General features: G+C 46.7%; 2 protein-coding genes across 3 annotated transcripts; both read right to left on the bottom strand.

The window, feature by feature from the left end:
* Positions 1–2,421: 2,421 nt before the first annotated feature.
* LOC143294031 (uncharacterized) lies at positions 2,422–7,344 on the bottom strand. Of its 2 annotated transcripts, XM_076605430.1 has the most exons (6): positions 6,927–7,344; positions 6,533–6,758; positions 6,153–6,361; positions 5,649–5,883; positions 5,306–5,376; positions 4,447–4,494 (listed from the first exon to the last, which is right to left on the bottom strand). In XM_076605430.1, exons 1-4 carry the CDS (start codon positions 7,276–7,278, stop codon positions 5,864–5,866), a joined length of 807 nt encoding a protein of 268 aa, XP_076461545.1. In that variant the 5' UTR covers positions 7,279–7,344; the 3' UTR covers positions 4,447–4,494; positions 5,306–5,376; positions 5,649–5,863. The 2 variants fall into 2 exon arrangements, with proteins under 2 accessions (XP_076461544.1, XP_076461545.1); XM_076605429.1 differs by lacking the exons at positions 6,153–6,361; positions 6,533–6,758; positions 6,927–7,344 and adding an exon at positions 2,422–3,578 and having other exon boundaries at positions 4,248–4,494; positions 5,649–6,030.
* A 105-nt stretch (positions 7,345–7,449) lies between these two features.
* LOC143293979 (uncharacterized) lies at positions 7,450–8,590 on the bottom strand. The gene is made up of 2 exons (XM_076605373.1): positions 8,526–8,590; positions 7,450–8,277 (listed from the first exon to the last, which is right to left on the bottom strand). The coding sequence occupies exons 1-2, from the start codon at positions 8,588–8,590 to the stop codon at positions 7,905–7,907; spliced, it is 438 nt and encodes a 145-aa protein (XP_076461488.1). The 3' UTR covers positions 7,450–7,904.
* Positions 8,591–9,379: the final 789 nt, after the last annotated feature.

Below are 9,379 nucleotides of genomic sequence, written 5' to 3'. Positions count from 1 at the left end.
CATGAAAGTGCCATCCCTGAGGATGAACTCTACATGGAGGGGGTTCTTAAGTTCATACCACAGGTAGCCAATGCCAAGATGTCAAATTTAAAATAATAATAATAATAAAAGCACCATAGGTAGCCAAGGTCAAGGTGCCAAATTAAAAAAACACCTTCTTATTGACAATTGTCAAAGCTGATTGACACAGAAATATTTAGACAGTATTACTGCCTTGGACAAGCTGAGCAAATTGACATGGAAAATCTCTGGAATTTCTGGGGCCCAGTCCTTCCACACCTGTTTGTAGTGTATGGTCCAAAAACCACAGATGCAGAAAGCCCCTGCTGTACAGCCACAAGTTCCCAGAAGAACATTCAATAACATCAAAGCTGATCACACAAAATCCAAACAAACAAAAAAACAACCCAAAAACAACCCAACTCTGCCCATGTTTTCAATGTCTCCTCAGCCATTGCAATTTTGACATAGAGCCTGCACAGGTCACACCTCCATTACCAAGTTGAATACCCAAGGGAATACTCCCACAGTTAATTGGGCATCCAAAGCATGTCTTTGTCTGAAGTACAGTTCTGTGTTGAGAGGCATGCCCTGGGTTGGTGTTAGAGGTGGGTGGAAGTAGATGCAGTCTAAGCAACTTTCATCCAGCTCTGGCTTCCCTGTGGTATACAACGTATTCACATGAGTGAATTAGTTCTTTTAACATTGTTTCAGTCAACCTGTTCATATTTTTGTCTTTACTGATTTTAACAACAGCCCTGAAATGGCCTCTTTGTGGTCTCTGGGCTATTAGCACTTTCATGATTCGTGGAATCGGCAGTATGATTTGATTTGATTAGTGTGGCTGGTAGCTGTATGAAGGTGACAGGAATGGGGTCAGGTGCTGCTCTGTGGCTGGTAGCTGTATGAAGGTGACAGGAATGGGGTCAGGTGCTGCTGTCTGTGGCTGGTAGCTGTATGAAGGTGACAGGAATGGGGTCAGGTGCTGCTGTCTGTGGCTGGTAGCTGTATGAAGGTGACAGGAATGGGGTCAGGTGCTGCTGTCTGTGGCTGGTAGCTGTATGAAGGTGACAGGAATGGGGTCAGGTGCTGCTCTCTGGCTGGTAGCTGTATGAAGGTGACAGGAATGGGGTCAGGTGCTGCTCTCTGGCTGGTAGCTGTATGAAGGTGACAGGAATGGGGTCAGGTGCTGCTGTCTGTGGCTGGTAGCTGTATGAAGGTGACAGGAATGGGGTCAGGTGCTGCTCTCTGTGGCTGGTAGCTGTATGAAGGTGACAGGAATGGGGTCAGGTGCTGCTGTCTGTGGCTGGTAGCTGTATGAAGGTGACAGGAATGGGGTCAGGTGCTGCTCTCTGTGGCTGGTAGCTGTATGAAGGTGACAGGAATGGGGTCAGGTGCTGCTCTCTGGGCTGGTAGCTGTATGAAGGTGACAGGAATGGGGTCAGGTGCTGCTCTCTGGCTGGTAGCTGTATGAAGGTGACAGGAATGGGGTCAGGTGCTGCTGTCTGTGGCTGGTAGCTGTATGAAGGTGACAGGAATGGGGTCAGGTGCTGCTCTCTGGCTGGTAGCTGTATGAAGGTGACAGGAATGGGGTCAGGTGCTGCTCTCTGTGGCTGGTAGCTGTATGAAGGTGACAGGAATGGGGTCAGGTGCTGCTGTCTGTGGCTGGTAGCTGTATGAAGGTGACAGGAATGGGGTCAGGTGCTGCTCTCTGGCTGGTAGCTGTATGAAGGTGACAGGAATGGGGTCAGGTGCTGCTCGCTTTGGCTGGTGTATGAAGGTGACATGGTTGGCACAGACCCTGCAGTGCTGTGGAAGGTGTGCCGATCCCCCTCACCGCCCACATCCAGGATGGAAGGCAGAGGAAGTGCATGGGGCACAGGGTCTGGCTGTTTGGGCACACCCTGCTCCACAACCAGCCTCTGCTGAAGACAGAACTTGTGAGACTTCAGGGAACTTTCTAGTCATAAATGTTCTGAGTTCGTTCTTTTTCAGTTACCAACACATATTTAACCTTTGCTGGCTGTCGCTTTTGACTACACACGGAAGCTCATGTGGGTCGTCCATGACCCATACCTCTGTCGCTTTTGACTACACACAGAAGCTCATGTGGGTCGTCCACAACCCCTTTTAAAGAGACAGAAACCTGTATATTCCTCCAAAGCTTGTGTGGGTCGTGCACAAACACATACACTCAGAAGAAACACATGCTCACACATGCACACACAACTGATCACACACACAAACATATAACACCTCATGCACATACATACAAACCCTACTTATGCACACAGATAGAGACAGACCGACAGCGAGACAGAGAGATGACTCATAGCATCCTATACAAGCACAAAGATATTCAGTCACACAGGTACATGCTGCTAGAGAAAGGGATGGAAGGGGGTTATAGCTGAAGACAGGCGAAAGGGGCGTGGGGGGGAGGTAGTGAGGCTATTGAAAGTAAAACTTCTTTATTTTCCTTCACTAATTGCAAATTAAACCTTCAGAAATCAGTATTAAAAAGGTATGGGTCATACATGACCCACACGAGCTTTCGAGGGGTGACCACGTTTTTTCCTCTTTAAAAAGCATGGGTCATACACGACCCACACAAGCGTCCGTGTGTAGTTAAAACACCACCTTTAATTACTCATTAACTAATTTATGAATTTTTTTCATTTTTTTGGCAAAAGTTGGCCTTTTAGATGCAGGAAGCATTTCTGAAATTTTGTAGAAAAATATTAAGAATCGGCTGAGATATTTGCGTTTTTGTACCTTTCTGGGTTGTGTACGACCCACGATAGCCAGCGAAGATTAATGTAATACTATAATTGTTTTGGTCACTTCATGAGTTAGGTCACATCATCTTGGCGTTTACAGCTACACCATCAGTCTGTCACATCTCAAGTGGTTTGGGTCACGTCTCAAGTGGTTGGAGCAATCTTTGCAGGGACAGGCGGGAGTTTAGGCCTTGTTTTCTTGTCCATTGTGGCCTTCCTCTCGACCATTGTGGAAGTGGAATGTCCACTTCCCAGCACCACCAGGCACCACAAAGCTGAGTGTGGGCCAGCTCCCCATCGACCTCCTTCAGCCGTGGCTTCTTACATTTTCCACAGGAATAAATTGGCATGTGCCGTTTGTTGATCCACACATGTTCTCCAGCCTCTTTCTTCTGCTGCTTTCTCCTGTACCAGTTTGTTGATCTGTGTACTGTTGTGGATGGAACAGCAAGCATGTTGGAGGGCTGGAGAGATGTGGGGGCAGCTGTGTGGACAGGCTGCATGCCAGTCAGCAGAAGTAATGCCTGAGGCTGAGGGGTGCAGGCTTCAGAGGCTGGTGGCAGCACAAAGATCACTGGGATGGGGACTGGAGCTGCTGGCTGTCGCACGGTGGGCAGGGACCCTGCAGTGGTGTGTGGCAGGTGGTATCTGTGCCTATCCCCCACTCCGCCCACATTTAGGGTGGAGGCCAGTGAAAGTGCAGGGGGCACAGGCTCCTTGGCTGTTGGGGCAGGAGACTGGTATGGCAGACACTGCTCCAGGACCTGCTTCTCCTGCTGTTTTGCCTGCTTGTTGCACCTGTCAAAACAAAAACTTGAATACTTAAAAAACTGACTGACTGCAGAGCCTCTTGCTCCTTTTAATTTGCCTGTGTGTGGAGGTGAATGTGGTGGTGGTGCGTGAGTTAGTGTGTGTGTGTGCACACACCCGCATGTGTGATTTCAAAACCACCTACAACCACCACAAGAAACAAAAAAGTGCTGCATACATTTCATTACAAAGTTTTATTACAGCGCTGGTGAGCTATGATCGTGCTAAACTTGCACACGTACCAATCTGTGACAGTTGTCTGATTGATGTCAGGCAGCTGCAGCAAGGTGTTTTCATCACCAGTGGGTTGGTGAGGATGAGGTTACGGATTCGGGCATAATCTCTTAGGATAAATGTCCAGCGCTCAGTCTGCTTCCCATCCACCGTCACTGGTGATGGATACAGCAGGCAAAGCTCCCTGACCAGACTTTCCAGCAGACGGTTGCTATCAACCCTTGCGGCTGGACCTTGGTTGGAGCTGAGGTTGCGCCTGAAAATACATATAATGAATCTCAGCGTAGAAATTCACCTCATCTGTTACTCCCTGCAAATCCTCGAGTTCTTCCATAACTCTCCTTCTAGAGCAGAAGACAGTAACCAAAACTGTCAACATGTTCAAGACAGAGCAGTTGATGGCGTTGCATAGCTGAAGCTTACCTTCTTGTGGCGACCAGTCCTGGTGAGACAGTCTGGCCCTTGGCCTTGAAGCATCCCAGGATCTTGGCCTGGTACTTCTCCAACATCTGCAGAGGCAGCTTGTCATAATTATTCAGGTCACTGTAGGCCTGGACATTTCCTGGGCTGCAGTGTTGGGGATGGCAGACTTGGTTCGTAGCCATGGCAGCAGCTGAAGCAAGGCCTGTACCTTGCCATATCCAGGGATTGCATCAGGACCCACACATTCCTGTAGTGTACACAAACACCTTCAGGTTATCAAGTGAAATGTTACTATGGAAAATAAGATAAGTTAGTTGCTGTGGTACTAAAATGTCTGTGGAATCAAAGAACAAAACAAAAGAATGAAAAACATATACAAAGTGACTATTTTGCAAAAGCAATGCAGCTGTAAGTGTAATAACAGGATATCAAAGATTGGAATACTGTACTTGATGACAAAGAAATATTTGACATCCAACCACTTGTGAACTGGTAGAAAAAATTAAACGTACAGACTGGGAATAAGTAGGTGAAACTAAAAAGGTGAGATACGGTTTTATACTAAGGGAGGTAACTGGCCACAGCTACTTTTTATTTGTTTGCTTGGACGAAATAATGCTTTGCACAGGACATAAATTAGATCCCTGCCAGAGTCTGCACCAGTGCCTCAGAGTATACTGATTGCAGTTTAAATGGTTTCAAACAAAAATGTGTCCGATCTCAAGTGACTAACAGTATATATCATGGATAATGCAGACAGTGATAGGTCCAATTTCTGTGACAAGAAGAATGCAATACACATTTAATTTGTGTGTGTGTGTAAATATGTAAGAATGTGTGTCCATGTGATGGAATGCTGTTATGCATTTTTGTGGACATGCATATTCATATATGATATATATATGCTTACATATTGTGCGCATGCTAAGTATACTTTCTTGTATATGGCTGTATGTTTGTACTTGTCTAACATGAACATGTATTTGTCAAAACACATACACATGCAATGCACTCATAAACAGTCTGTTGACATGAAGAACAGAAAATCACAAACATACCTCCTTATCAATCTCCATTGGAGAAATGTCCGGGCCTGACTGGCTGACATCTGGACCTGGACGTTCATAGACTGAAAGAGAAGGAAGAAAAAAGAAAGGAGTGAAATATTGCTTATGAATCGTGAAACATTTATGTCAGAGGGGGAGGGACTGTTGAAATACCAACTGAATGAATACAACTTGATGATACATCAATTGCATCATTTATCATGTAATTATTTTAAGCAGTTTTGTTTTTTTGCAAAACCATACCACAACACCATCGTGGTAGAAAATAATAGTTAAAGGTATATTTAATTCTCACTTTTTCTCTCTTTTCTATGTTTCAATACATGCAACTTACAATTAGTGGACGGCCAATTCTGCTCCATGAGCGATCATGGAGGACAGTCTTCCTCCGTCACAGGGAAGATGGTGTCGTCCGTCTGGTTGGTGTCCTCCACAAATCCCTCATCAGGCACCTCCTCTCCCTCCATCTCAGCTGTGAGGTCCATGTCCTGGTGGAGGACAGGGTCCAGCTTGTCCAGCATGGACTGGGCACTCAGGCTGAGGAGGCATTCATACCCCCAGCTTCTCCCCTGTTGAGGAAACACAAAGGTGGAAAAGTACATTTCACAAAGTGCTGTGTGTGAAGACATGACTAAAGTTTGACACCATACTTGTTACTTTTATATATTTTATCTTCTCTTTTTCATAGGGAGTCATTCTCAGCACTGGGTTGTACAGGCAGATTATTTTTCACATATCTCTTAATCGGGCAGATAATCTCTCTAAAGGGCTTGTATTTTGATTTACATCAGCTAGTACCAAGGATGTCTTTCTGGTCATTAGTTATTTCATCACTGACCAGTATAAGTACGAGGTGACGTGAATAAGGGCAGCAGATTCCTTCCAAGGACCTCAGAGGACAGCTTGCTGACAGCCTGCTGCAGTTTTCCACTGTAAGTCCTTGGCTGTCCTTTGCCACCCTCCAGCGCTGCAGCCGCCCTGTCCTGGTTCCAGCGTGCCAGGCCCTCTACCAGATAAGCCTGGTAGTGCACATCGTTGGTGCTGTCACTTGAACAAACATGGTTCCTTTTTTTTAGTTGTAAATGTCATAATAAACTGTCAAAACAACACAACAAAAAACATCATGCTTCCAGATATGAACAACCAAATTTACATGTTCTTGAACAATGTACTCTAACAATGATCACACAGACATCTTTGTTGGACAGAAGTCCGTACCTGGGATAAACATGTTCAAATGCAGGTGAAAGCACTCCAACGATGTGGAGCCTCTTGCACAATGGAACATGGGCAGGGAGACACCACCCTTCATCATGGTGCCTGTCTGTGTGTACATCCGGACACTGGGTGGGTCCTGGATGCAGGGGATGTGGCGTACCTGCTCCTGCCACGTCTCCCAGGCACAATCGTTTTGACAGGGGGGGTACTCCCAGGGAGTCCTTGCCTGAAAAATCATTATCACCGTTTTAACATTGGGGCAAATAGAAGCAAAACAAAAAACACACACATAAAGAAAGCTTACAACAAGTATGCAACTTTTGAAGAAAACAAGAAAAAGAAAGAAAAAAAAGAGTGCAGAGTGCCAAGTAAACAACAAAAGGTCGGCCCTCACCTTGTTCAGAGGTGTACACCTCCAGCAGCTCCCTGATGAGGCGTGTGGTTTCCTCCACCCCGCTGGTGACCCACTTGCAGTGCAAAGCCAGATCCCTGCGCGTGATCCTTTTCAGGACTTTGGCATCACAGGGATAAAGGAAGTCCTCCTGCAGCTGTGCTCTCCTGGCCTTCAGTAGCTTGCTGAAGTCACCCTCATCCCAGGCAAAAATCGCCTCGGAAAGGCGACACATAAAGCCTGGGTACAGGGGATGAGCTTGAGTGCTCACTGCTGTTGCTATCCGCCTCGTGAAATGCCAGATAATGAGGCGGACAGCAGTGCTGGTCCAGTGGGGATGCAGCATGGAGCACATCTTGCAGGAACAGCAGTGCTGGTCCAGTGGGGTTGCACCAACCCCACATCTTGCAGGAACAGCAGTGCTGGTCCAGTGGGGTTGCAGCATGGAGCACATCTTGCAGGAACAGCAGTGCTGGTCCAGTGGGGTTGCAGCATGGAGCACATCTTGCAGGAACAGCAGTGCTGGTCCAGTGGGGTTGCACCAACCCCACATCTTGCAGGAACAGCAGTGCTGGTCCAGTGGGGTTGCAGCATGGAGCACATCTTGCAGGGACAGCAGTGCTGGTCCACGTACAGCAGCTGTGGTGGAGGGACACCCGCTCTGCTGTACCGAAGCTGAAGTCCAGTCAGCATGTTGCTGAGGCCCTCACCTTCATGGGTGGTCAGCACGCTTGTGAGCACCTGGCTGTGCTCATTGCTGACATTTGTGGCCTATGAAGCTGTTCCCACACTATATCCCCGCAGTTGTTTTTTTTGTTATCTACACAGAAGAAACCACATAGGACTGTGACTCACTTTTATACCATTTCAAGCAGACATCAACACACCCTGGAAACGTAACATTACCTTGTACATCGCATTCAGACAAGGGAGAGTGTGTGTAGTTAAATTTGTACACCACATTCACACTTAAAAGTACGCTCAGCGAATCTTGGTGGAGTCCGTTTTGAGGATGGCGCCGTATACCGAGGTGATGGCTGCCTGGCTGTCCTCCAGTCGCTCACACGTGTCCTGGATGTAGACAGCCAGGAGCCACTGGTAGCTGGTCAGCTTGTCCATGGGCAGCAGATTGCTGGCTGGAGCAGTGGTGATCATGCCAGTCTTGGCAGCACTGGAGAAGCCGCTGTAGTGCTGCAAGTACAGCGCGACTTGCTCCAGGTGGCGCTCCGTGTGCTGCTTTTCCAGCGACTGCAGCAGCTGCATGGGGGAGTTGCCCAGGCTCCATTGACAAAGATGGCCTTGAGCTTGATGGGTCCTGCCCTTGTGCAGACGATGATGGCACTGATGCTGCTGCCTGTTTAAATAAGAAAAGTACCACATGCATTACGGACTGGTTTAATCATTTTTCTTGTGATATATGTGTAAATCAGTTACGTCGAATGATTAATAACACAAATTTATGTAACATATTTCACAATATTAAAAATTGTGCACTTGCTTGTGGTTACAAGAGGACTTGGCCGAGCCATACCCCGACCCATCATTCGTTCGGTCTTCTTGCTGGTTATGAGATATTTCCCCTCAGGGAACATACGCATGTACTCCCAAAAACGGAACTTGTGTGATTGGGGGTCATCAGGGTGCTCCTTTTCCCCCTGCAACTCCATGCTAGCAACAAGCCAGGCACAGTGTCCAGCATTATTGCTTACGGCCCACACAAAAGACTGGCCTTTATATCTGCCGAACTGGAATGTGTGCTGACCAAGAACATGTTTTTCGTTAGTCACATCACCTCCCAGCTGGTGTACTTTGGCCTCTGCAGCATTCCTCACCTGTGAAACAAATGAACCTGCTGACAGGTATGCAATACATGGAGCAAGAAATGTGCAGAATAATGCTGTTCTACTTCCTACATTCATCTGAAATGCAATGTGTGATAAACTAATATTGTGAAAAGCACAATGCGTCCATGTGTGTGTGCGCGCATGAATAAATTATTCTAATTCATTAAATATAAATCAACACTAACAAGGACAAAACAAGAAATACAACAGAAATCCTGACCTGGGACGGTGTCAGTTTCCCTGGCTTCTTGGCTTTGTTCTGCTCTGTCGCGGCAGCAGCTGTGCAGTCTAAGATCAGAGTCTTTGGAGGCCCTGTGAATCTTCTCCAAGTGGGGAGGACAAACTTTGCTGTAGGCAACTCCATTTTCTGTAACAATTGAAACGCTTCACTTCAACCACTGTAACATTACCAGGAAAAAGAACAAAAATGTTCATCAGTAAGGGTGCACATAAATGTGAGTAATTCCAGTTAATGATAATCTGTAGTGAGCTTTCAGCTGAACATTTGCATAAACTTAAAAATAACAGGTATGACGAGAGAGAGTTTACTGTAAGACAATTATGAAGGCAACAATGATCACTTAAAACTCGGGAAACGCACACATCCCTACT

Source organism: Babylonia areolata, chromosome 19 (genome assembly GCF_041734735.1).
Source record: "Babylonia areolata isolate BAREFJ2019XMU chromosome 19, ASM4173473v1, whole genome shotgun sequence".
NCBI lineage: Eukaryota > Metazoa > Mollusca > Gastropoda > Neogastropoda > Buccinidae > Babylonia > Babylonia areolata.
The sequence above is the reverse complement of the archived record's forward strand: the minus strand, read 5'-3'. Positions and strand labels throughout refer to the sequence as shown.